The sequence below is a fragment of the Coptis chinensis genome, chromosome 5 (assembly GCF_015680905.1).
Source record: "Coptis chinensis isolate HL-2020 chromosome 5, ASM1568090v1, whole genome shotgun sequence".
Lineage (NCBI taxonomy): Eukaryota > Viridiplantae > Streptophyta > Magnoliopsida > Ranunculales > Ranunculaceae > Coptis > Coptis chinensis.
In genome coordinates, this window is record NC_141460.1 from 66,295,757 (window position 1) to 66,322,580 (window position 26,824).

General features: G+C 37.2%; 3 protein-coding genes and 1 long non-coding RNA gene across 21 annotated transcripts; 2 read left to right on the forward strand and 2 right to left on the reverse strand.

Annotated features, from left to right (window-relative positions):
* Positions 1-8,812: 8,812 nt before the first annotated feature.
* LOC147498426 (uncharacterized) lies at positions 8,813-16,009 on the reverse strand. The gene is made up of 3 exons (XR_015195487.1): positions 15,879-16,009; positions 9,705-9,767; positions 8,813-9,627 (listed from the first exon to the last, which is right to left on the reverse strand). It is a non-coding gene; the product is annotated as an uncharacterized LOC147498426 (long non-coding RNA).
* LOC147498427 (uncharacterized) lies at positions 10,347-12,687 on the forward strand. Its single transcript, XM_086560824.1, is given in 5 exon segments — positions 10,347-10,411; positions 10,518-10,940; positions 11,101-11,273; positions 11,276-11,700; positions 11,789-12,687. Coding segments are annotated over 5 exon segments (1,554 nt in total). The 3' UTR covers positions 12,257-12,687.
* On the forward strand, positions 13,134-16,430 carry LOC147498428 (putative serine/threonine-protein kinase PBL11). Its single transcript, XM_086560419.1, has 7 exons — positions 13,134-13,355; positions 13,472-13,561; positions 13,897-14,198; positions 14,284-14,419; positions 15,005-15,141; positions 15,221-15,344; positions 15,933-16,430. The coding sequence occupies exons 1-7, from the start codon at positions 13,283-13,285 to the stop codon at positions 16,262-16,264; spliced, it is 1,194 nt and encodes a 397-aa protein (XP_086416545.1). The 5' UTR covers positions 13,134-13,282; the 3' UTR covers positions 16,265-16,430.
* A 529-nt stretch (positions 16,431-16,959) lies between these two features.
* Positions 16,960-25,999, reverse strand: LOC147498429 (putative serine/threonine-protein kinase PBL3). Of its 18 annotated transcripts, XM_086560409.1 has the most exons (11): positions 25,676-25,893; positions 24,134-24,760; positions 23,443-24,056; positions 22,315-22,774; positions 22,089-22,131; positions 20,527-20,876; positions 20,262-20,397; positions 18,629-18,765; positions 18,404-18,527; positions 17,523-18,004; positions 16,960-17,432 (listed from the first exon to the last, which is right to left on the reverse strand). In XM_086560409.1, exons 4-10 carry the CDS (start codon positions 22,363-22,365, stop codon positions 17,574-17,576), a joined length of 1,272 nt encoding a protein of 423 aa, XP_086416535.1. In that variant the 5' UTR covers positions 22,366-22,774; positions 23,443-24,056; positions 24,134-24,760; positions 25,676-25,893; the 3' UTR covers positions 16,960-17,432; positions 17,523-17,573. The 18 variants fall into 18 exon arrangements, with proteins under 18 accessions (XP_086416535.1, XP_086416536.1, XP_086416541.1 ...); XM_086560410.1 differs by having other exon boundaries at positions 23,443-24,760; positions 25,756-25,895; XM_086560415.1 differs by lacking the exon at positions 22,315-22,774 and having other exon boundaries at positions 20,527-20,657; positions 20,754-20,876; positions 21,921-22,131; positions 23,443-24,760.
* Positions 26,000-26,824: the final 825 nt, after the last annotated feature.

The following is a 26,824-nucleotide window of genomic DNA, read 5'->3' on the forward strand; positions in this document are numbered from 1 at the left end:
TTTTGCTAAAGAGACCACATATACATAAGGGAAGAAACAAACCAACACCAATAACGACTTAAATTGACCTTATATGATATCGAGCTACTTCACTTCATGGACTATTGCTTTGGTACCCATTCTCTTCAACCTTCACTAACTTCCCACACAGGTCCTTGAAGCTTACAATGCTATCGTCTTTCAAAACGCACACAATAGAAAAGCTTAGAATTGATACATGATTTACGGCATACCTGAGAAAGAGAGGACCCAACTATATTACAAATAACTCAAACAATTAAAAGCAAAAATCCCAAAAATTATAAAAAGCCAACAAACAATCAAACCAAAATAAAATATCAATAATCAACACATCTGACAAAATTAGGACAGAAAAATAGTGATTTTATCAAGTAAATTTAGGGCAGAACTGGAATTATTGAGAGTAACGGTAATAGAAAAGGAGAGAGTAATTGACTTTACCAGAGAGACGTGGAGTGGTGGGTGTTGGCGGTGAGGAGAAATTGTAGGGTTTTATTTTATTTTAATTTATTTATTTATAGTTTTTTGGTAAGAGATTGTTCAAGACCTTACCTCAAACAAATGGCTAGCGAGTGAAGTTGAGAAGAAAGAGATTGATTCTGCGTTAGGGTTTTGAGATTGAGAAGAAAGAGAGATGAGGTCGAGAAGAAAGATGAAACTGTTGAGAAGTGAAACTTGACGCCCTCATCTCATGTCACATGCCTAACACGTGTTTTAGTTGTGACGGTTTATAAAAATAACTCTGACCCCTATTTGTCGTCACTATTTTTTTTATGTATTTTTTAAATAAACTAAAATACATTTTTGAATTATAGTGACGCTAAAACCACAAACTAATGCCTACATGCCGTCACATCCTTTCTTACGCCACTTTGGCATCACAAAACCAAAAATGCCCCTGTCACAAAAATGTTGTTATGGTGTAGTGAGCTTTCGTTGGTATTCTCGTTGTTTTCTAACGGATATTAACGTTAGGTTATATTAGAAAATGTTTATAAAATAATTTAAAGAATAAATTGAGATAAAGTAACAGATAACTTGATCACTAACGTTTATATCCGTTAGAATATTGGTAACAAATATATCCGTTAGAGATGAAAATTTTGCTCTGTTACAAATTGACCATTCTGGTGTAGTGCTAGCTATCCAAAAAAATCAATCTTTCAATCAACATAGAAAAATAAAAATAAATAAAGGGGGGAGAGACAGAGAGCAAGAGAGCAATACCTATACTGTGTTTAAGATATGGAGTACAGAGGAATCCCTCGGGTTCTCCATCTTTATTTATTTTTACATCTCAGAAGAAGCGCATGCATGCAACGTTTGAGAATGAAGTGGAGAAGAAAGAGACCTGATTGAAGGTTAAGGACTTCCACTTTAAGAAATGATATTAATGGGGCGTATAGAAACTTAAAAAGGGCGAGAAATTTGGGAAATTAATTCTACCTGCTGACCGTTTCATGGAGAGCACTAAGCCATAATAAAGCCTAATAATCTTTTTTTTTTTTTTCGATAACCATAATAAGGTCTAATAATCATGTACTACTTTTAGGCCCAAGCGTATCTCAAGCTACTTCAAAAGGTATATTTAATTTGTTAAGTAAATACTTTAAATGTTTTTTAGAAGACCCTTCACATGTCTCCATAGGGGTTTCAAAACGATCCAAGCCATTCATCTCCATCTATTAAACGCAGATCCTTATGAAATCCCAACCACCCTTTGTCTACCTATTTTGTTTTATTTGCGGACTCAACTCAAAAAAATGAAACCTCGTGTGGTTAACTTTTCTCTCTCGTATTTACAATTAGAGTTGGGTCCCACAACCAAAAAGTTTAAAAGAAAAAAATAATAATAAAAAAAAATCTCAACATCTTTGTTCGTTTTCAAACTTTCTTCTTCCATTCTTGTTCCTCTTATGAGAAAAGCTTCTCTACTCTAAATTTCAGTCCGCCCATTTTTTTTTAACAAATTGAAATTAATATTCTTTTTGTAAACATCAAACAAGTCAATCTTTTTATGTTGCCTTGAAAATATTAATTATGCTGAATCATTGAAATTAGTGAGTCAAAGAAAGGGTGAAAAAACAAATAAAAAACAATAAGCTTATCTGTTTCTTCCATTTACTTGTACAAGTAAAACAGGATAAAATGATGAAAACAAATATGAGTTTTATTTAGGTTGGGATGGTTGGGAATTTTCCCCATTGGATTTTCAATATGAAATAGAAATAATGTGTTGAAACCAGATGATGAGCTAAAGAATGGAGAACAATTATAGCTTTAAGTTAAGGTAATAGTTGGGTTTGAGGCGGTTGTTTGGTGGATCCAGAAGAAAAGTTAAGATGCAATTCTCTATAAGAGGTAACGAACAAGGAAATCAAGGAGGAAGAAAAGTTATCAATTAAATAAGCCTTAAGAATGGTGAAGAAAAGCTTGTAGTTTTGATGTTCATATTTGTTTTGTATACTTTTGACTTTTACCAAAAGTTAAAACCCAATTATTTAATAGTCCATATATTAGTGAGGAGAGAGAATATGGGGGAATGAGAGAATTTTTACAGGGAAGAATTTGAGCTTAACACGTGATTTCCTTTTTTTGAGTTAAGTCCGCAAGCGGGTGTCCGTCGAGCCAAACTATATATATATATATATATATATATATATATATATATATATATATATATATATATATATATATCGGGTCGGCTACGTCAATATACTATTCTAACATACTATCTTGACATACCCAGGCCAGATCTACTTTTAGAAAACCAAACAAATAAAAGAAAATGGGCCACAAATAACGGTGGCAAAAATGTCATTTTCTTTTAGAAAAAATAGAAAAACTCTTTCTTCTTCTTCATTCACGATGCTTTTTCACAAAAACCACTGGTCTTTAATACCTTTGGGTCTTTGTTAACAAATTCAACCGCATCAACTTTTGAGTCTCGCAACTCTACTATAACCAAATAGACAACCACCCTGCAGTAGAAACGAAATATACATCAAGTTGAGATCACATACTGATTATTATTCTAAGTTAAAATACGAGATTATAATTAAACCTTGAGTCCTTGACAAATGGTGTTTGTAATGCATGTTGCTTATGAACAGTAGTCCCATTCGGACGATCAACTAAAAGATACAATACAACTCTAAATAAAATAAAATAAAAACTAATAAGTTTCAGTGATGAGAGACTTCACGTCTGTCCGCGGTAAATTCCACCCCAATAAAGAATCCACTGTTTTTGAACAATTTTTTAAAGTGACACTTTCGACTTTGATTACACCCATTTGTAGATCCATTCACCTTAACCTGTAGTATCACTCCATCCCCAAAATTATAAACATGAACTACAGGTGTTTGCAAATTGGTCGATGATGATGCCATCACAGTTAAGAGATGAATTGCAAAATTCAGAATATAAATAAGTTGAGTTATAAAAACGTGAATGAAGAAGAAGAAAGAGTTTTTCTTTTTTTCTAAAAGAAAATGACATTTTTGCCCCCGTTATTTGTGGCCCATTTTCTTTTATTTGCTTGGTTTTCTAGAAGTATATATGGCCATTAGATTTTGTTTGATCTGAGGGTCGGCTGGGTATGTCAAGATAGTATGTTAGAATAGTATGTCGACGTAGCCGGCCTGATATATATATATATATAGGGGGCTGGCTACCTTAACAGCTCCAATTGACAGCTTATCTTGCCAGCTCGTCATGTCCCGTTCGATCCCATCTAATCCAATGGCCAGATCATGCAACCAAACAACTAAAAAATAGAACGGGGGCAAATTGGTCATTTAACTTTCTTTATCAATTAACCCAAAAAAAACGCACAGACCTCTCCCTTTCTCTCTTTTCTCGCTCTCTCTCCTCACCAACAGTGAAGATGACGAAGTGACTTCCACCCCATTGAACCTCAACAACGAAAATGAAATCCACCACCACTACAGAGAGACCACAACCACTCAAGAACGAGAAACCCACCACCACTACAGATCGAGAAACCCACCACCACGTTTGATTAACTCAAAAGATGTAAGTTTTTTTTTTCTATTAACTCTGTTTTCTTCTATTATGTAGTGTTTGAGATAAATGTTGAGTTCTAAATTGGATAAATTGATATTTTTGCTATGATAAACAGTGGATTTCGATGCAATTTAATTTGATATTTGCATGATAATTTGGTCAAACCATAGTTAATTTGATATAATTTAATTTAATTTGATATTTTACTATGATAAACAGTGGATAAACAAAGGATTTCAAAATAATAGCTTGGTCAAACTTGTGAAGAAGCTACCGGATGAACTTTTCATGATGTAATGGTAAGTCTTCTTTACTTGACATTTGCACTATGTGAAAATAAAGTGTTATGCATATTTGGCGGTGTTCCCTTTGGCAAAGCAACATTTTCCCCGATCGGCTATTACACACCTAATGAGTTTTGGTAAGTTGTTCGTTTCACTACAATTGTTAGGTGTAATTTTTCCTTTTGTTCTTATATTATGTCTCTGAAGGTTACATTTGGGTACTATGCGAGCGAACATCCAAACAAACTATTGATATATTACAAAGAAGACTTATCTCTCTTCATTTTCGTTGTTGAGGTTCAATGGGGTGGAAGTCACTTCGTCATCTTCACCAAGCAGGAGGAGAGAGAGCGAGAAAAGAGAGAAAGGGAGAGGTCTGTGCGTTTTTTTTTTTGGTTAATTGATAAAAGAAGTTAAATGACCAGTTTGCCCCCGTTCTATTCTTTAGTTGTTTGGTTGCGTGATCTGACCATTGGATTAGATGAGATTGAACGGACATGACGAGCTGGCAAGATAAGTTGTCAATTGGAGCTATCAAGGTAGCCAGCCCATATATATATATATAGGGCTACAAGTTTGAAAAACATATTTTGTGTTCGGCACCTCCCAAATACATCAGGTTAACCTGTTCGCAATCTCTTATATTTAGGTTGGGATGGTTGGGATGGTTGGGAATTTTCCCCATTGGATTTTCAATATGAAATAGAAATAATGTGTTGAAACCAGATGATGAGCTAAAGAATGGAGAACAATTATAGCTTTAAGTTAAGGTAATAGTTGGGTTTGAGGCGGTTGTTTGGTGGATCCAGAAGAAAAGTTAAGATGCAATTCTCTATAAGAGGTAACGAACAAGGAAATCAAGGAGGAAGAAAAGTTATCAATTAAATAAGCCTTAAGAATGGTGAAGAAAAGCTTGTAGTTTTGATGTTCATATTTGTTTTGTATGCTTTTGACTTTTACCAAAAGTTAAAACCCAATTATTTAATAGTCCATATATTAGTGAGGAGAGAGAATATGGGGGAATGAGAGAATTTTTACAGGGAAGAATTTGAGCTTAACACGTGATTTCCTTTTTTTGAGTTAAGTCCGCAAGCGGGTGTCCGTCAGAGAGCCAAACTATATATATATATATATATATATATATATATATATATATATATATATATATATATATATATATATCGGGTCGGCTACGTCGATATACTATTCTAACATACTATCTTGACATACCCAGGCCAGATCTACTTTTAGAAAACCAAACAAATAAAAGAAAATGGGCCACAAATAACGGTGGCAAAAATGTCATTTTCTTTTAGAAAAAATAGAAAAACTCTTTCTTCTTCTTCATTCACGATGCTTTTTCACAAAAACCACTGGTCTTTAATACCTTTGGGTCTTTGTTAACAAATTCAACCGCATCAACTTTTGAGTCTCGCAACTCTACTATAACCAAATAGACAACCACCCTGCAGTAGAAACGAAATATACATCAAGTTGAGATCACATACTGATTATTATTCTAAGTTAAAATACGAGATTATAATTAAACCTTGAGTCCTTGACAAATGGTGTTTGTAATGCATGTTGCTTATGAACAGTAGTCCCATTCGGACGATCAACTAAAAGATACAATACAACTCTAAATAAAATAAAATAAAAACTAATAAGTTTCAGTGATGAGAGACTTCACGTCTGTCCGCGGTAAATTCCACCCCAATAAAGAATCCACTGTTTTGAACAATTTTTAAGCTGACACTCGACTTTCGCATTACACCCATTTGTAGATCCATTCACCTTAACCTGTAGTATCACTCCATCCCCAAAATTATAAACATGAACTACAGGTGTTTGCAAATTGGTCGATGATGATGTCATCACAGTTAAGAGATGAATTGCAAAATTCAGAATATAAATAAGTTGAGTTATAAAAACGTGAATGAAGAAGAAGAAAGAGTTTTTCTTTTTTTCTAAAAGAAAATGACATTTTTGCCCCCGTTATTTGTGGCCCATTTTCTTTTATTTGCTTGGTTTTCTAGAAGTATATATGGCCATTAGATTTTGTTTGATCTGAGGGTCGGCTGGGTATGTCAAGATAGTATGTTAGAATAGTATGTCGACGTGGCGGCCCTCTATATATATATATATAGGGTGGCTACCTTAATGCGGCTCAATTGATGAAATTTTATCTTGCCCATTTCGTCATGTCCCGTTCGATCCCATCTAATCCAATGGCCAGATCATGCAACCAAACAACTAAAAAATAGAACGGGGGCAAATTGGTCATTTAACTTCCTTTATCAATTAACCCAAAAAAAACGCACAGACCTCTCCCTTTCTCTCTTTTCTCGCTCTCTCTCCTCACCAACAGTGAAGATGACGAAGTGACTTCCACCCCATTGAACCTCAACAACGAAAATGAAATCCACCACCACTACAGAGAGACCACCACCACTCAAGAACGAGAAACCCACCACCACTACAGATCGAGAAACCCACCACCACGTTTGATTAACTCAAAAGATGTAAGTTTTTTTTTTCTATTAACTCTGTTTTCTTCTATTATGTAGTGTTTGAGATAAATGTTGAGTTCTAAATTGGATAAATTGATATTTTTGCTATGATAAACAGTGGATTTCGATGCAATTTAATTTGATATTTGCATGATAATTTGGTCAAACCATAGTTAATTTGATATAATTTAATTTAATTTGATATTTTACTATGATAAACAGTGGATAAACAGTGGATTTCGAAAATAATAGCTTGGTCAAACTTGTGAAGAAGCTACCAGATGAACTTTTTCATGATGTAATGGTAAGTCTTCTTTACTTGACATTTGCACTATGTGAAAATAAAGTGTTATGCATATTTGGCAGGTTCCCTTTGGCAAAGCAACATTTTCCTGATCGGCTATTACACACGAATGAGTTTTTGGTAAGTTGTTCGTTTCACTACAATTGTTAGGTGTAATTTTTCCTTTTGTTCTTATATTATGTCTCTGAAGGTTCTGTTGGGTACTATGCCGAACGAACATCCAAGCAAACTATTGATATATTACAAAGAAGACTTATCTCTCTTCATTTTCGTTGTTGAGGTTCAATGGGGTGGAAGTCACTTCGTCATCTTCACTGTTGGTGAGGAGAGAGAGAGCGAGAAAAGAGAGAAAGGGAGAGGTCTGTGCGTTTTTTTTTTTGGTTAATTGATAAAAGAAGTTAAATGACCAGTTTGCCCCCGTTCTATTCTTTAGTTGTTTGGTTGCGTGATCTGACCATTGGATTAGATGAGATTGAACGGACATGACGAGCTGGCAAGATAAGTTGTCAATTGGAGCTATCAAGGTAGCCAGCCCATATATATATATATATATATATATATATATATAGGGCTACAAGTTTGAAAAACATATTTTGTGTTCGGCACCTCCCAAATACATCAGGTTAACTCTCGTTTCAAGAATCTCTTATATTTAGGACCCCCACACACACACACACATTTAAAACTCAAAGTTAGGGTTTACATAAACAAGATGAATAAGAATGATTATAATCAAATATTTGTAAATTTCAAATAATATTTAGTTATAAATCTAAACTTGTTATTTTCTATTTTATTTTGTGCAATTGTGAATCAACAACTAGTTTAGGGTTTAGTGTTAACAACTTTCGTACCAAAGTCTCATGTAAATTGTTCTCAATAGCTATTTTAATTTCAAAATTTACTCAAAATTTCTACAAATATTTGAAATTTTGCACAAATATCAATACAAAAATTCAGTGATAATTTGGTGAATGCGGTTAGAGCTAGAGTGGTCGAAAAGAGAAGAAAGACACGAAGACAGAAGAAAAACACGAAGGGTGAAACACATTAGCTAGTACCAGTTTTTCGATTTTTGGTGAATTGAGTGGGGGTGTACGGGACTTTGTGTAGTGCCCAATATAAGTACAAACCCCAAATTGGGCCAATGTCTACCCAACACACAACACAATTTGGGGTTGTCAATAGTAGGACCCAAAAAAAAAGGGCAAAGGAGAGAATTGGGTTCTCTTTGTTATTGAGAGAAGATGAACAAGCCCCGACCTTTATTTCCTAAAAAATAGACAGATTATTGGAATATATATTTTTTAGTTAATTTCTCTAAAAAAAAAAGAAAAATAAAAAAAAAGAGGGTTTTTAGTAACTGTTTGCTGGACACGTGGGGCAATTGTGGTGTTGGCGGATTCTACCAGCATTAGTGCTGGTGAACAAATTCGGACTCGACCTATACATATAGGTTCTGTTCTTGCTCCCTATAATAAAACCAGCACACGCTTATTAATAGGTTTTTTTTTTTTTCGCTTCTTTCGTATTAATAGGTTTAACTGTTGAAGTCCATCGATATCAATTAAGAACCAATACAAAAATTGTAATTGCTATACAAATTTATGCTTATATGACTGAACCCCACACCTCAAGGCTCAAAGTCGTACATCAATGGGAAAGACGGGGAACCACCAGCAATGACACCTTGAATGGCTTAGAAACAATGGCTTTGTCTTTGCTGGGGATGTATGCACTGGAACTGAAGCTGAGACCGGGAAGTTTTTGCAGTCGTTTGACACAGATTAGCTCCAGTCTATGATGGTCTATCATCGGTCATCAGCTCTGGATGACTGGATGCATCTACTTTGTGAATCGTTGCACATTAAGACTGGATGGCCAAGTTCATGCCCACTTGGACCACAGGAACCTAGCTCGTTCTATAGATGCTTTCTGCATTCTGCGAGGATTATTTGTAATGGAAGAGCAAAACATATATGGGGAAATCCAATATTGATATGAGCTTTCTACTTTCTGATTACTTTGAGCTTGATTATCAAATTATGCCTCGGACATGAGGGCACATAATAATATTCTATAACTAATTGAATTTAGGTATTTATGTTTACAAACGTTGAAGAAGAAAACATTGCGCATGCAACAAAGCGCTCCGAAATTGTCGAAAGAGATAGCGATGCAATAAGGCCATGGGAGTTTGCAAAAAAGATATTTCAGACAGCTTCAAACCAAGCATTCCCTGGAGCCTGGCCTGATATAATTGTCGACATATAAATTGTCTCCAAACAGCGCGGCACTGCCTCGGCTCAAGAGTGGTCAATACAATCCTAGGTATCACACCCTTATCATCATCAAGGAATAAGATATTGAAATTGGAAAACGTATCTTGGTATATGAAAAGCGAATGTCTCTCTATAGGAGGATGAGCTATCTCCACTTGAATTCGGCGTTAAATTCCCAGAACCGGTACATATGGCACCTACATCGTATCCTTGATCAATAGATACTTATATATAATAATTAAAGAGTACCTTTTAAACAGTGTAACCATCCTACCTGATATTGTGGCGGGAACCCTGTGGCTTTAGTGCTCCAAACTTCAGTTAAAGTTCACTTCCACTGCAAACAAAACAAGTCCACATCATTCATTCTAAATAGTTCGAGAAATCAGTCAAAAAGCATCCGTTCATTCTGAGTAGGCTACATACTGTACCCATGCCAATTGTGACTATATAACTCCTGTCTCCTTTTCATTTTTTTTTTTTATCCCATGTGATGGCCCTTCCTAGAAGTGGAAATAGCAATGGAGTTGTTACCCTTTTTTCAGTATTTCATCTACTTACTATCATGGCTATTGTTGGTGCAGTAGTAAGTGATGCATCTCACATTTAGCTAATTAAGTAATACGTACTATTATGTCTTTGATTATTTGATCAACTTTTATGTTTGATCAAGTGTTATTTTTCTCCTAAAACACATACTACACTTAGCTTGTAGGCTTTTAGCACAGTCCACGCACCTTTTTCCATTACGGTTTGCTTCTAACAACGTATGCTCATAGCAAGTTAACACTTCAAGCAATGAAGATGTTACAATGTTGTACGTAGACATTGAAATTTTTCTGTTCAGCTTGTGCAACTCATTAAAGTATAAAACTCGAGTAGTACGTGTCCAAGCAATCAGAATTCAGTAAAAACAATGAAAAACAACAATAATTCTTTTAAGCAGCTGGTTTTGAGATTAAGACTATTTTTAGATGGATGGTGTTGAATTTTGTAAATAGTTCTTGGACACTTTCTTTCTAATTGTTTATCCTTTTTAATCTTTAATTAGTGGCTAAACCATGGAGGAGATTTGAGTAACATGCAGTAGAAATTTACAAGGTGAATTGTTGTTCAATCCATCAACTGTGTCAAGATTGAAACTCAGGTGGAAATTCTTTGCTGGGAAAGACATTAGTGCCACACCAGCTATATCTTTACTTGGTGCTCTAGTCTACTTCCCATCATGGAACGGTCATATATATGCAATCAATGCCATTACTGGTACCTCTGTATGGGACAAAAATCTTGGCGAGTTGACTGGTCTTAGTGGCACAGGTGTTGTATTTAACGTTAATGTAAGCGTGTCAAGAGCAACTCCTACTATTGCCGGCGAACTTCTGATTCTTGGAATATATGGACCAGCAATAGTCATTGCTGTCAATCAGTTTACAGGGCAACTTGTGTGGAAGAGACAGCTAGATGATCGTCCTAGAGCTCTCATTACCACGTCTGGGACAGTTCTCAACGGGTTAGTCACTTGGACTTGTATCCTGATAATCCTCCGTTCTTAATAAAGAAATGGCGCAAAAGAAACATTTTTTGCCATACTATATATGTGATAAGAATTTGACAATGTAACCACGTACTCTTGAGACAAACTGACAGCCGCACTAATTTCTTTTTTCCAGATACTTCTATGTTGGAGTGTCCTCTTTAGAAGAAGCCCTGAGCCCAGAGAAATGCTGCACATTCCGTGGTAGCATGGTTAAACTAAACGTTCAAACTGGTGAGATTGTGTGGCAGACCTACACTGTCCAAGATAATGGTGGTAAACGAGGAGGTTACTCTGGAGCAGCTATATGGGTAGCAGCCCTTCCATCGATACAAGTAGGAATCTAGTCTATGTTGCAACTGGAAACCTGTATACAGCTCCACCCGAGGTACTGAAGTGTCAAGAAGAAGAGAATAAACATAAGGGTCCACCACATCCAGATAGGTGCATTAACCCAGACAATCACTACAATTCAATCCTGGCATTTGATACAGAGACTGGAAAAATTAGGTGGTCTAAGCAGTTGGGAGGCTATGACATATGGTATTTGGCATGCTTAAATCCAGCAAGTCCAGATGGTCCGCCTGGCCCAAATATCGACGCCGACTTTGGTGAATGTCCAATGCTTCTTAGCATAAATGTCAATGGAAAACTACGAGATGTCGTGGTTGCTGCACAGAAAAGTGGATTTGTATGGGCTCTAGATCGTTCGAATGGTGATATCATCTGGTCCACTGTAAGGATCCTGCACTAAAAACTATACAACTTTCTAGAGCTTACTATCGTTTTTCATATGCGAAGTAACCAATCAGCCGTCATTGCAGGTAGCTGGGCCAGGAGGCAATGAAGGAGGAGGGACCTGGGGAGCTTCGACCGATGGGAGAATGGTATACACAAACATCGTAAACAGTGACCGCGTACAATTCCAACTTGCACCTACTAAGCAAACAACAACTGCTGGAGCATGGGTGGCCTTAGATGCAAACAATGGAAATATTGTCTGGTCCACTGCTAACCTAAGCAATGACACGTCGAATGGCCCTGTGACATTAGTCAATGGTGTTCTGTTTGCTGGTTCTGTGGCTCCTTATTGTCCTATATATGCAATGGACGCTCAAACTGGGAAAATTTTGTTGTCATTTGACACAGGAGCCACGGTTTACGGTGGTGTATCGGCTAGCAATGGTTGCATCTACTTTGGGAATGGATACACAGTCAGTTTTGCAAAGTTCAAGCCCACCTGGACTCCAGGAACCTCACTTTTTGCTTTCTGTGTGGATCTTCTTCCTTGAATGAGTTTAAGAGCAACTAATAACTACGTCAGAATAATGTCACTTCGAAATCCAGATACAGCAATGGGAGAATATTTCTAGGCATTGAATTCAACCTTTGTTTTTTTTTTAATCTTGCAGAGCCATTCCAGAGCAGATGAATACTTCGTTGAAACTTGAAAATCGATAAGTTTGGACAAGGGTCTGAAGTATTCAATATATATTGATCATAGAACTACATACATATATGGATATTGGTCCACCCATTAGATAAATATTGAGATACATCACTGCTATCTCAGCGAGTTAATGGCTATCTAATACAGTATATCCAAAACTACTACTAGTCTACCGGTGTAGATTTCAAATATCTTTCCAGTTACCATCTGTATTTCTGTTTAGAGTTATATATAATCAAACAAACTGACAAAATGCAGTGCCTATTAGCATTGTTCTATCTCCTGTGCTATCAGGTAGTAATTATATCAAATGCGTTATTGAGTCTCTCTCTGATTCATTATCTCCTTATAGGCTTCATTAAGTAAATAAAAATCCATGAACCAACGGTTCTAATTTGGCCTAAATGCTTAACGAAGTTGTCTTTTGCCTAAATGCTGAATGCAGTTGTATTTTTCCTTCCATATATATGAAACGATCCACTTCATAACCACGCTGATTAATTTCATTTGTTTATTGAACATTAAAGTTCTCAACAAAGCATACAAAATTTTGAATACATCAATACCTCAGTTATAGCTCCTAAGACCAATGAAAGTAACGCATTTAGCACAATAAAGATCCCAAATACTTGTGACTTTCACAATTGAGACATAGGAATAATCGTTGCAGAAGAATATAGCAATACAAAATACTCGTGTTTATTATGAAAAACCTTCACATTGCCCATGTCACCCTATCCAGCTAAAACAAGGCCATTCATCAGCTATAGAAAGTTAGAAACACATCTTTGCTTGTTAGTCTGTAACAAGATACTAACGTAAAACTAATCCACTCGCAATCTTTTTCGTATTGTGATCGTTTGGGGTTATGGGAAATTTTTGTTCGAAGAAGGAACCCACAGAAGAAAAAGAACCAAGTGGAATCTCAAAACCGCCACATGGTACTATCAGATTCCTCTGAATACCTCCTCAGAAATATGTTTTAGAATTGAATTTATAGTTTTGTGTCTAATAATAAGAATAAGTTTCTCTTTGACTGCCCAACTTGCATAATTAGGAGATAAAAGTCGAGACGTATCCCCTCCAGAATGTGTATCTAAAGATTGTATAGCTAGCAACTCCGCTCTCTCTTCAAGTTACCAGCAAGGTACTACTACTAACTCACACATACGTTTCTCCTTGACTGTTATCTTTCCTTTATTAGCTTTAGAACTGAAGCATCTGCCAACCATATCCTGCATATACTACAAATCCGACTCGGACATTAAAAGACAGAAAAAACAGTTTGTTTTTCGTTGTTGGAATCAGTTCTAAGCTACACCGTTTACACAGTGCACCATCATGTCTTCAATACTTGATAGAAGCATGCGTGAAACTCTTTCCAAATAATCACCAGTAGAAGTAGCAGTTCCAGTCTGATTTAGTAAACTGATACAGTGATACAAAGTACTACTCCCTTGTTCCTATGTCTTTGTTTTGCAGAAACTTCTATAAGAAGAGTACCAGCCTTCTCAACAATTCCTGAGGATGAACCAGTTCAAATTGATCACCGAGGAAACAGAGTGCTTCACTCCTATGGACTCAACATCTTCCCATATAGTGTTCTTAAGACTGCTACCCAAAGGTTCAATAGCAAGAATCTAATAGGCCAAGGAGGTTTTGGTGATGTTTATAGAGGATGGATTGATTTACACACAATGGATGCCGTAAAACCAGGTACAGGACGTGCAATTGCTATAAAGAAACTCCGAAAGGAAGGAGTGCAAGGGCACAATGAATGGCTGGTATTTGTCTATCCGTCTAATCTGTCTGTGACTCTTGTAGTCTTGTGTACCTATAACATGTGTTAACTCTTGGTTTCATTTACAGAATGAGTTAATCATTCTAAGCCAATTCAACCATCCCAATGTGGTAAAGCTTATTGGATACTGTTCAGAAGGCAATAAACGGATTCTTGTGTACGAGTACATGCCCAGAGGAAGCTTGGAAGGGTATCTTGTAAGAGGTTAGTAATGCTGAACCTGACTAAAGAGAAAATTTTCCAAAGACATTCTGCTCTCCCTATTTGAAATGACAAACAGTCATTGGGTGAATCACCCATTCCTAGATCCCAACATGGTTAGACAATTGCATTTAAAAGACTGGCATCTTACGGTACATACACTCCTACAGTCCTACTCCAACACATGCAACTGATGCAAATGATTAAACTTCAAATATTCTTAGTTCCTCCCAACGACTGAAGGACACCAATAATAGGCTGCCGAGACAATTAGGATGTGTTTCTCTATTATAGAATGATCTGTCATTCTCTAATTATTCGAATGGGAGTTACAAATGGGTCAAAGATTTTTCAATGCAGATGAATATGGAGAGTGAGAGGCTCACTCTTAATGATTCTTAACGATGCGATATCGTTACTAGTATGGACAAACTGATCATCCAAGTAGCCTGACTTCATTGTGTGCGTGGTACAACAAATTGGTGGCAACAGGGATGTTAGCTGTTGCAGCATGGATATCACATATATATTGTTTCATGAAGAAGCGTCACTGACTAATCTGGCTATGAAATTCGTCTTGTAATACAGAATGCGGCTATGGGCTAAGCTGGAGTAGGAGACTGAAAATCGCTCTTGGAGCAGCAAAGGGATTAGCTTATCTCCACACTTCAAAAAAGCCTGTCATTCACCGAGATCTGAAAGCATCTAATGTTCTCCTCGACTCGGTTAGTTTCACACGTCGTTGTTTCAATGTGCTTCAATTATTTTGTACCCTATATCACATAATCCCCTTGCACTATACAGGAACTCAATCCAAAAATTTCAGATTTTGGCCTGGCCAAGTATGGTCCTCAGGGTGATAAGTCCCACATTTCCACTAGAATACTTGGAACCCGAGGTTACTTTGCACCAGAGTACGTCGCCACAGGTAGCTTCTCAGATTACCTGTTACCATTATTTATATTTACTAGGGAATTTACACATTTCTTAAGCTCCATATGTTCTTTAATTATTGATCAGATGAATGTTATGCCCATTCCAGGCTACTTTTTGTGTGAAGGTCAGCTGAAAATGTGAAAAAAAGAAAGAAAAAAGGAAAAGAAAAAAAACAATGGACTGTCGACAACAAAGTGTCACTCCATACTAATAGATATTTCATGGAATATTTCGAGATCTCTTGACATACCAACCCCAACCCCAACAAAACCCACACACACGCACAAAAAATGTATATATATTTGATCTGATGTAGGTTTACCATTGGATCTTGACTGTGTGTGTGTGCGTGCGTGTGTGTGTCGGTGTGTGCATGTGGTGGGCGAGGGTGGGGAGTATGTCTACAAACTAGAATAGTTATAAAGAAAGAAGCCATATCATGCCAGTCATACATTATCAATGTTATTTCCTACGCAAGTAAAAAAGAAGAATGATGACAAATAACAATAAGAAGGCCAAATCTTACCACCCCCAAACATTTCCACGACTGGTTAATTATCTAAGCATGCCTTGTCGACAGGTCATTTGACAATAAGGACTGACGTGTACAGCTTCGGTGTAGTACTCCTTGAGCTCTTTTGTGGATGTGGAGCTATCAGAAAACATACAGATGGGATGGCAGGTGATCTGGCGGTATGGGCAAGGCCATACCTGAGTAACAGAAAGCACTTAAGCTATGTTATCGACAGGAAACTTCGCAAGAATTTATGCATAGAACAAGCTAGTGTGTTTGCCAATATCATTCTACAATGCCTAGACCATGATCCGAAAAGTCGGCCAACCATGAAAGAAGTTGTTAATGCTCTTGAGCAGTTACAGCAAAGCATGTCAGTAAAATACATCGACCTGTAAACTACTTTTGGGTAAAATGGTTGGGAGAGACGATGTCACCTAAGAAACGAAGCAAAGTAAAGCTAGAAACGAGACCCTCTACATGTTGGAAAGAAAGATGAATGCTAGTCATTCTGCATTCTTCCTCTGATGAAATTTCATGTTATCAATCTGAATATTAAGAGGATCTCAATAATTGTTATAGCGCAGCATTGTGCATGCTAACTCAATATGGAACATAAACATTATGTTACCTACATCCAGAAGAACCCAAGTGCTAAAAACGGAATATAAATTGTTAATGACCAAGCCTATGAGGAGCACCAGGTCTTGCAGAAGCAACATAGAGAGTAAAGGCTAAACAATCTTAAGAGAATAATAGTGCCTTTTTAAATATGATAAACTGTCATGTTAACTTTAATCATACCATCTTAATACACAATGGACATTGACTACAACAGACGATTTCAACTCAGTGTCTTTCATTATTACTTGCACCATCACTTAACTTTTACCTAGTTTTTCCACTACGTGGTTAATGTGAGCTAGACTTTGACGTAGAGTTTAAACTGTTTGTTTGTGTTGGTTTAAATTAGTGTGTGACAACTCATTATATACAGTATCTGAAAAGTTCAAGAAATATGACCAACTGGGTTTTTAGGTGTACCTCTTCAAGACGCATGCATTGCATAAACATTGATATTTCACACTAGAAGTACAAAACATGCATATAGGCGGAAAAAAAATACAATTGATGTCTAATCTGATTCAATCTCCGATTTCTAATCAGTCTCTCATAAAACAAAGACCAATAGTACTTGTCTACAGAGACAACCAAATGGAGTCGCTCACCATAGATGGAGTCAAGAAGCCAATATGAAACTTAGTCACTAAAGTTGTCATTTACACAGCGAGAAGATACTTCAGCATGAAAAAGCAGAAACTGCAAATACTGAAGGTTACTATAAATCCTCTTTTGACACTCCTTCATAGGAGTTGGGACTTGGGACCAACATTGGGATGAGCCAAGGGATAAAGTTATGTGACAGTGATCACATCCTTGAGTGGAAATCGTCACCTGGACACCTAAACCTTAATTCATCTCCATGAGGTCCATGTGAAAGGTGTCTACAAATTGGGTACCTTAATGGCTCACCTACATATTTATATATCGGGCGAAGAAATGTTTCTGCACATCAAAACTCAGATTTGTTAAACCAGATGCAAGAACGACTTTGTTTTACTCACCAAGACCAAGAAAAGCAATACAGAGACGTACCAGTCAGATGAAATCATTCCGTGCTCAGCTTCCAAGAGAAGAATGTAAGTTTTATTGCATTGGAGATCCAGTAAGTGTTAGTTTGGGAGGTGAAGGATGAGACGATCCAATTGGTGATTTGGAGATAGGACTAGGAAGTGGTTTCTGTTCTGATTGGGAGCGCTTTAATGTGTCCTTAGGAGCTTGAATCTGTTCCAGAGAGGATAAGACGTAGCCCATGTTTGGCCTGGATTTTGCTTTGTTACGAAGGCACTGTAAAGCAAGGACAGCAGCCATGTAAGCTCCTTTCTGGGAATACTCCCCCTCTAACTTGGTGTCCATAATCCGAAATAACTTTCTCTTGTCCATCATATAAGGCTTTGCCCAGTCTACAAGATTCTGCTCCATTCCAACTTTTGACTTGTCTACTGCATGACGGCCAGTCAACAGTTCAAGCAACACAACTCCAAAACTGTAGACATCACTCTTTGCAGTAAGATGACCTGTTCATATTTCTTAAGTGTTAGTGTAGGATTATGGGACCTTAAGCCCTAGTTATCTATCAAATGGCTAGTCCCACGCAAGTCGGATATGGTAAATATAATGTTTCATTCAACCGCATAAAGAGCTTAAACGGCATAATGAAAAACAAAAATCATCTTGCCCATAAAATGTGACAAAAGCAAAAGGCATTCAAGATACTGTAGGGAAGCTGGGAAGGGTACACTCCATATAGCAAATATAGAATGTAACTTTCAAGTGTACAATGGAAAACATGCTTCTCGTCATGAAAACTAACTGAAGATTCTTAAAAATAATATCAAGCTATATGTTTGCTGAAAATTCAACTGGCCACCCAGAACCAAATCATAACAGACACGTAAATTGGAATTTAAGTGAACCTGTGGCAATGTATTCAGGTGCTGCATAGCCCCGAGTACCCACAACTTGGGTGGAAACATGAGATTTATCACCACTAGGCCCTTCTTTTGCTAAACCAAAATCAGAGAGCTTTGCATTGTACTCCTGTCTCGAATAAGCCAACACCAATTTCAGAAAAAGAAATTGAAACCCCATCTTAAGTGACATATATCTAGTAAGAAAGATGTCTTCGACATTTACTGTACCGTGTCTAGAAGAATATTCGAAGCTTTAAAGTCTCGATATATAACTTGTGATTCAGCATCATGCAAGTATACGAGTCCTCTAGCGGCACCAATGGCAACTTTGATCCTTAATGGCCAAGGAAGTGGCTGGCCACCACCTGAGAAATTAACAATAGAAAATGATATGATTAGATAGTTAAGCTAGGATGCACCATAATTTCAGAGTTAATAATCTTAGTTGCAACTCTATTTGCAGGGTCATAACCAAAAAAAATTTGAAACTCTTTCTAGACGTTAAATAGTTAAGAAAGTCAAGTAGTGCCAAGCTAATATTGGTACGACCGTTTTGACCAGATTGCCACTCTGGACAATGCACTGTGATGGTGTATATATATTGACACTGCATTGTGACAATAAAATAAGAAAACTACAGCTTTTTTGGATGCATTAACATCAAGCGATATAGAACCACCTACCCACTGCAAAGCATGGATCTTACAGAACGGAATGAAGGCTTTAGAAAATTTACATGTGAAAAGTTCAAAGCCAATTTACATGTTGCTACTTTCCAAGTATTCAAGTATAATGACCTCAGAACTCCAATATAAACACAAAACTTAAATGTCAGGGGAACTGCATGTATAACATTTTAGTATATAAGTTTTATATATACATCCAACAAGGACACACAAAACATCTATAAAAGATCAGAATAGTAAAACTTATATTTATTCCTGTTGAGGTGTTAGGATAGTCCCACATGGGATGTTTAAAGCCTTGTAATATAGAGTATAAAAGTTTCTGGCCTCTCTACTCAACACCAATTGGCTTTGAGTTGGATGCTCCCAAAGTTTAACATGGTATCAAAGCAGCTATTATGTTTGGCTCAAAGGGTCCGTTCATGTCACCCAAGTGCGTTGTCCACATATTAGGCTCACGCAAAACCACACGTGGGGAGTTGGGATGTTTAAAGCCTTGCAATATATAGTACGAAATTCCTAGGGCTCTCCACTCCACTCATCACCAATTGGTTTCAAATTGGATGCTCCCAAAGTTTAACAATTCCCTAATTTAACTTATTTCCAGTGAATATTATATCTACCTCGTTATCAAGGTAGATTCATAGTTCTTGATACAAGGTTACAAATAAACTAATACTTGACAAAAACCAATTGCCACGGAGAAAGCAATACACTACGTAGAGATTCATAGGAGAATCATAGGGCAGGTCAAGCAGAATAGGGTGTGAACTTGAAGAGATGTATATATATACACATACATATTTATCTTAAGTTCAAAAGACAATTGTGCTCTTAAGTGAATCACTAAAGAAGTATGTCGGGTGGGGGGGGGGAAGCAGTATCTTAGTACAAAGACTGGTCTAAGAATGTAATAGAAGAGTTCTGGGGTGTAAAATTTGAGTAAAATGGAAAAAGTGGATGAAAATCATGTAAAACTGCAGATGTTACATGTTGGTATATTTACATAATAGAAAAGGAAGCGTTGAGAGAACATGATGAAAAACTAAAAGATGGAGCACATAAGGTAAGGAGGGATACCAAGGAGTTGCTCCTTGGCTTAAACTATAAAAAACAATACTATCCAAGAAAAAGCTGAGAAGTATGGCCAGTAAAGGAGCCGACAGTTCACTTACTTCTAAATAAATGATTCTCCAAGCTGCCTTTTGGCATAAACTCATAAACCAAAAGCCGGTTGTCACCATCCAAGCAGTACCCAACGAGTTTAACTAAATTAGGGTGATGAAGTCGACCAAGATAGTTCACTTCTGCCTGCAATCAATTTGATCAAGATTTAAATACATAGCCAATTATCAGAAAAAGAAAGAACCAAAAGGAGAAGCAGTTAGGTTTAATAGAACACCATAAATAAATTAATAAATAAAGGATAAACTAACCCACCAACCACTCCTTGTGGCCTTGGAAACCTTCTTGTTTAACCTTCTTAACTGCGACAACCATTCCGCACCCAGGCCAGGCAGCAGCAAGGGTATGCTCATCAAGCCACCCTTTGAACACATGACCAAATCCTCCTTCTCCAATAAGATTATCAGGATTGAAGTTTATAGTAGCATTCTTTAACTCAACAAAGGAGAAGGCCTTCAAATTTGGAGACGATAATATCTCACCTTCAGATCTTGGAGTAGGAAGACTTTGAGCACTCTTTTTGCTACAAGATGCAACTGTAAGACTGGGAGGAGCTAAATGTTGGCTCATCTGGCTAGAAGTTTTTGAGAACCCTGAAAATTGTACTGTGAAAAACAGAGAAATATATCAATTACATAGTTGACACCAGATGGAGATACAAAAACAAATAAATTGATATCCCTTAATATACACAGACCATAGATTAAGGAAAACCTATATTTGGCAAATAGCTCTAGAACTTTGAGTTAGGCCCAGTTCAGCTCTTCATTCTTAAGTGTAAGACAAACTAATGCCATGTAAACCTAAGTGTCCCGAGTGACTACAATAATTCAAAGCCGAAATTTCCTGGACAGTCGAATGTCGTGTTGCATGGGATGTGTATTATTTAATATTGCATCACAAATCGTCACTGTATTTTACGCATCGAGATCTTTCCAGCTGAACTCAGTCAAGAAATCGGTATTCTCTAATAAAAAAAATCTTTGGCATTGGATAAGACGTAAGCTTCTCTTCGAAAGTTGAGTAAAAGTAGATTATGATACATAGAAAATATTCAGAATTTGGTTTAGCTATTGATTAGAACTATTGGAAGCTCAAGTAATTTTGCTCAAATTCATCAGCTTATTTTTCTTAAAAGAATTATTTTAAACAAGTGTAGTGACAATGTACACTTCCATAGAAAATCTCCTCCAAATATATAATGCACCCTAAATTTCATTCCAAGACTAGCTAGACAAAGTGAGGTCATTAATTATCAAACTGAGGGGGGCTTTAATTATGGCTTGTTGGTCAAATTCCATCTCCTGTCACTAACTATACACCTTCTTGCTCTTCACTCCCTAATTGATCTCCCTCATACTTCCCTCTTCCTCTCGATCTCGCCATACCCCTTAAACTAGTAAGGCATAACATCTCTATATATATCCAATCAAAAATTTGTTTTAGCTTTTGACACATGGTCGATTCAACACATGAACTGATAAAAAACCACCCGATCATTGCCATGCTCCTAAATAAACTGTCCTATCAAACAGAAATGGACCATTGCCAACCACATTTTTTCATCTACAAACCATTTCCATGCAAACTCACGAAACTACTTAAAATTTGAACCAATGTATCCAAGTAAAGTTCAAAAACAAACGTACCAGAATCATTGCGTGTGGTTTGCACGTGATCGACTCTTTTACGATAAGGGAAGCAGTTTCCCATTTGAAACTCATAATAAAGATTACAGTGCAGATACCATGTTTGAAAAATGAGTTTTCAAATGTTTAAAGAAAAAATGATGAACGATCAAATCTGCAGAAACGAACCAGAGAAGAAAACCCAAACAACTTCGTTCACAAAACGACAAATCTGCAAGGGAAAAAACATGAACGTAGTTTAGTTACTGATTTGCCCTTCTCCTTCGTACTAACAAGTACAAGTGTACAACTACAAGCCTTTGTGTGCACGTGTTTCTTAAACCTGGGATTTTTAGTAAAGTTTGGACTTATTTATGGGCCTAAACTTTGAGTAACAGGTTGGGCTTTAGCTTACTTCTAGCACAACACCATGCCGGTATTTCACTTTTATTCCTTCGCTAATCATAGTATTTCACATGGTCCAGGAATCCTTGAATCTTTTAGCAAATTGTTAGAAATTAAGAATCCGATGGAGGCCTAGATTCCTAAGCCCACAAAGCATAAGTTATGGGCTTTTCCGTCCTAAATACCCATTGCCTAGGCCCTTGGGTCCAAAAAGAATGAAGTTCAGTTGCGTGACTTGTGTAGTTGCGTGCGTCCAACCCAAACTCTCGAAGTCGAAACCACACTTGATATTTGAATCGACTCACTGGCTAAGGTCCCTCTGCAGCAACATCTGATAGAAACCAAAAGTTGTTACGGTGTGTAAACGCATGGCTTGTGGGCCTTAGTGCAAATACCCATATCATGGCATGGTTGTACAAGGGACTGGCCTTTTGATACTTAGCTCGACAAAGTGTTCAGAAAGTGGTTCCCTGTCAAAAATGTCTTGGCTGGTATAAGAACGTCATTGAAATTCTACTGTAGTATGAAAACTTGAAAAGTCCTTATACGGTCAAGAGAATGTAAACTTAACCGACTGCCTAAAGTTGTAGTTAATCAAGAGAGTAAAATCAGGCCTAAGAGACGGTTCAAAAGGAAATATGTCACTCTTTCTGTCAATTAGAAATACTTAATCTCTCTTGACAAATTCCCAGTCTATTGGTGTAATTAGAAGGAGCGGAAAATACTTACCGATACACTTAGCAGGAGCAGAAAATTTTGGTCGAGACCTATGTTACATGGACACACCATATTTCAAAAATAATCTGTGTCCAATACGTATCCACGTGTCCATGTCAAAGACATACGGACACATATTGTGTGTGATATACCTCAGTTTTTGATATTTCACCGTGTCACACTCTGTATCCATGTCGGATACAGACACAGACACGCATATCCGTGTCAATGTAACTTAGGTCGAGACACAATTATAATGTCCCAGTCTATTGGTAATTACATTTGAATATGATGTCCACACTTTCTCGAAACTTTTGAAGCACTTTGTTCACTGTAATTGTCACTATATCAGTTGATGAAGTTCAACCAGAACAAGAAAGAGAAATCTCAATTTGATGGACATGAGTTTACAAGAGCATACCTTGGGCTCTGTTTCCAAGTAATCTTGACATTCTTGAGGTCCCGTTAGCTCCAACCGGTTCTTCTCTAATACTCAACTGAAGGTACTCCCAGGAAGGTCTAGCTTAGGTGGTCTCACTTTCAGATATAATTTCCACCCCATTGCCTCGCATGATCTGAGGTGCCTGACGCTCCTTTCTTTCAAAAGGGATGTTGTTGCAAAGTAAGGAAGCATATACCTCCAGATCCAAAAAATCAACCTGTTTCAGGATGTTGCAGAGCTCCTTGGCACCGCAGACATCTCTTTCTTCCTCAAAATACTTCAGAAACTCATGTACCTTTTTTTTGTACATCTCCCTTTCACTTTTCCTCAAATATGGAGTACCTAATCCCATAAATTTTAGAGCCAAGTCCATGCTATGAGTCATCAAATAGAATTCTGTAAATAGGGCATAAGTCCTGAAATTTAGTTCATATCTTTTCTCTAATAAATGTGATAACAGCGAATTTGCTTCCTCCGTCATGTTGCGTTTGAGATATGCCTTGATGAGAACATTGGCCAACCTGATATCATAACTCGAACAATGCAATTCCCACTCGTCAAAGCATCTCTTGAGGCCACCCATATATTCCAGTCTGGAAAGTGTTTGGAGCATAGTAAGATAGCTCAAGTTACTGGTCTTTGGAAATGCAGATTTAAGAGATTGCCATACCCGATTAACTTCTTCCACCTTGCCCATGCTTGCATAAATAGAAAGCAGGAAATGGAAGGCCTTTGGATCATTGAGCTTTGAAATCTCTATCTCTTTAAGAGTCAACTCGGCCTTTTCGTGGTAGCCAGCGGCAACATATATTGCAGCCACGTTGGAGTAGAAAGCCCAGTCAGGTGTAATACCCTTTATCATCTTTATCTCTTCCATAACTCCTTCTACTGATTTAACATCTTTCAGAGAAGCATAGCTGTTTATCAACAACTTATAATGAAAAAGATGTGGCTTTATACCTTTCTGTTTGATTTCTTCATGTAGGAGGGGTACCTTTTCCAGTTGGCCAAGCCTCAAATGTAGAGACATTAGACTGCAATAATCAAACGAATTTATAGGGAAATTGAGTTCCTTCATCTTCCCAAAGAGCATCATTGCCTTCTCTGTCATTTCTTCGCAACAAAAGCAGTGCAGAAGGGCTCCATAAGTAGACTTGTTCTTGGCAGAATTTGGGAGGTCTGTGAAGTATTTCTCTGCTGCTTCCACCCCTCGACTCTTCCGTACAAGATCTATGCATTTTGCATATTCTCTATTTGATAAGCGTAATAAGCCTCTCTTTTCAGTCCATTCCAATAGCTGGGAGATGATAACATGATTGATAAAGAATAAAAACATATACTAAGCTGCAGAAAAATTTATGAACTACTTCAATCATTTCAACACATAAGATTATACCAGGTAGGCAGGTATCCAACAATCCATAAAGACATAACTTCCTCATAATGTGCTGACATTCCCCATATGACTTATCACAATATTAGCCACTGCAATTCATAGCAGCATATAAAGTGGTGACAAATTTGTGTTAAGCCACTAAGAGATTGTGAGAATGGATCAACTGTTTTAGGTCCTTACTGAAGCATGTTTACTCACTTAAGGACTGTCCTTCATATTCACCAAGAATCCTTGGTTTATGTGAGGGAGTTGTGTTTGGATAACCGAAACTTTAAGCTGTTGCCTAGAAGAGTTTAGAAGGGACAATTCTACCAAACATTGCGTAGGAAGGTGACGAATCCTAACCCCAAGATCTAAGATCACAATTTCTCTAGGAAGGCTTCGCCACTCAAACGAGTATATCCACTTATCAATACATCTCAATCATCAGTCTTGTGTTTTCCTATACCAGTACTATTTAAAATTAACGGTTGAATTAATCTACATTTGGCAGATTTAGAAACTAACACTATTATTTGAAGGTTTGAGCCAAAATCCTAATAAGACAAACTCAAAATACATTCTTCAAATACTCTCTTCACTACTCCCCCAAATGAGTCTCCTGAACACCATCTGTCCATTTACAAGAATGGAGAAACACATTTTTAAATCCACCTCCATTTAACCACAAATGACAAACCCGACTAGTGACTACCATCCTATTATCCCCTTCCATCAACTTGGAAACTTGAAATAAACATCACTCAAGTAAATGGGCATGAAATAAACATAAATTACATATCATATAAAAAAATAAAAATAAAAAGTTGGGCAAACCTGAAGAGCATGTTCATATTTCCTAAAATGACGAAGATAATCAATAGAGACAAAAATGTCCCTCTGTTTCAGTGAATTACCCTGAGTTAAAAGCCACTGATTGAGTATAGGTTCAACACTGTGGTTTTCGTTTAAAGTGGAGAGTTTATTGTATAGTAAATAAGCTTCTTTGGAGGTGTAGTATCTTTTTTTACTTTGTTGTTGTTTTGGTGGTGGTGAGTTTTGAGGATTGGTCAGTCTGCAGAGAGTTCGTGTTAGAGTTAACTCACTAGTTCGCTTTATTAATGAGTTTACTCGGTTAGCAGCTTTTCTCATCATTTTCGTTTCGGTTTTTTTTCTCTAAACACAATGCTTTTTTGGGCCTAATTAAATAGTTATCCATAGCCCAGCCAAAGGCCCATGGAAAGTCAACTAGAGTCCAGACTCCAGAGTACCAAATTTCGGGCAAATATTACGGCATTTTGCATCGAACCAAAATATTATTTGCTAAACTAGAATAACTGATATCATATAGCAGTGGGGAATGAGAGCCCCTGCGCGCTTATTATACTATGGTTATTCAACAAAATTAACAGTTGGCAAGAAAATAGAGAGATATCTCGGCTGTAAAGGTTATGTTTGGTTAACCTTACAAATGTAGGCAATTTATGGGGGAGATGGTGTTTGGAGTTGGATTTGACCGAGTTCGTTTGGACGAACTGTCTACGTATTAAGTTCTTTCTACTGGGGGGAGACTTGAATCAGGCCAGACGTAGTTCCTCCTCCTCTTTATATAGGCAAGATGCCCGCGCGTCTTGCTCTCCTCTGTCAGGTCAGATCTATGCCTTCAAGTCACTTGCGAGCCTTGATGGCGAGTTAAGGACATTTATTGTTAAGCGTGTCTGGAGTCTCGGTCTTGATGGCTATAGTAAAGACATACGTTACAAGCCGTTGTGGACGAGAGGATTGAGCGCTATGGAGGTCGCTTCTGGGCGAGATTGTTTGCTCGACTCGAGTCACTTAGGAACGAGCTCACAAGACGAGTATGTGAGATCGGTTGGGGGTGACGTCGTTGTGGACATGAGTTGAATAGATTTCTTGCCTTAGTCAAGTCACTATGAAGCGAGTTTTGAGGACGAGGATACGAAGTTGGTTGGTAGTTTTGTATAT

Excerpts from the sequence above, each read along its gene's own strand:
- LOC147498428 (XM_086560419.1), top strand. The coding sequence starts at position 13,283 with ATGGGAAATTTTTGTTCGAAGAAGGAACCCACAGAAGAAAAAGAACCA. Across the intron at positions 14,420-15,004 it reads GGAAGGGTATCTTGTAAGAG|AATGCGGCTATGGGCTAAGC; the intron begins GTTAGTAATGCT and ends CTTGTAATACAG. Across the intron at positions 15,345-15,932 it reads ACCAGAGTACGTCGCCACAG|GTCATTTGACAATAAGGACT; the intron begins GTAGCTTCTCAG and ends CCTTGTCGACAG.
- LOC147498429 (XM_086560399.1), bottom strand. The coding sequence starts at position 25,993 with ATGATGAGAAAAGCTGCTAACCGAGTAAACTCATTAATAAAGCGAACT. Across the intron at positions 24,761-25,675 it reads AATATGAACATGCTCTTCAG|CTATTGGAATGGACTGAAAA; the intron begins GTTTGCCCAACT and ends ATCATCTCCCAG.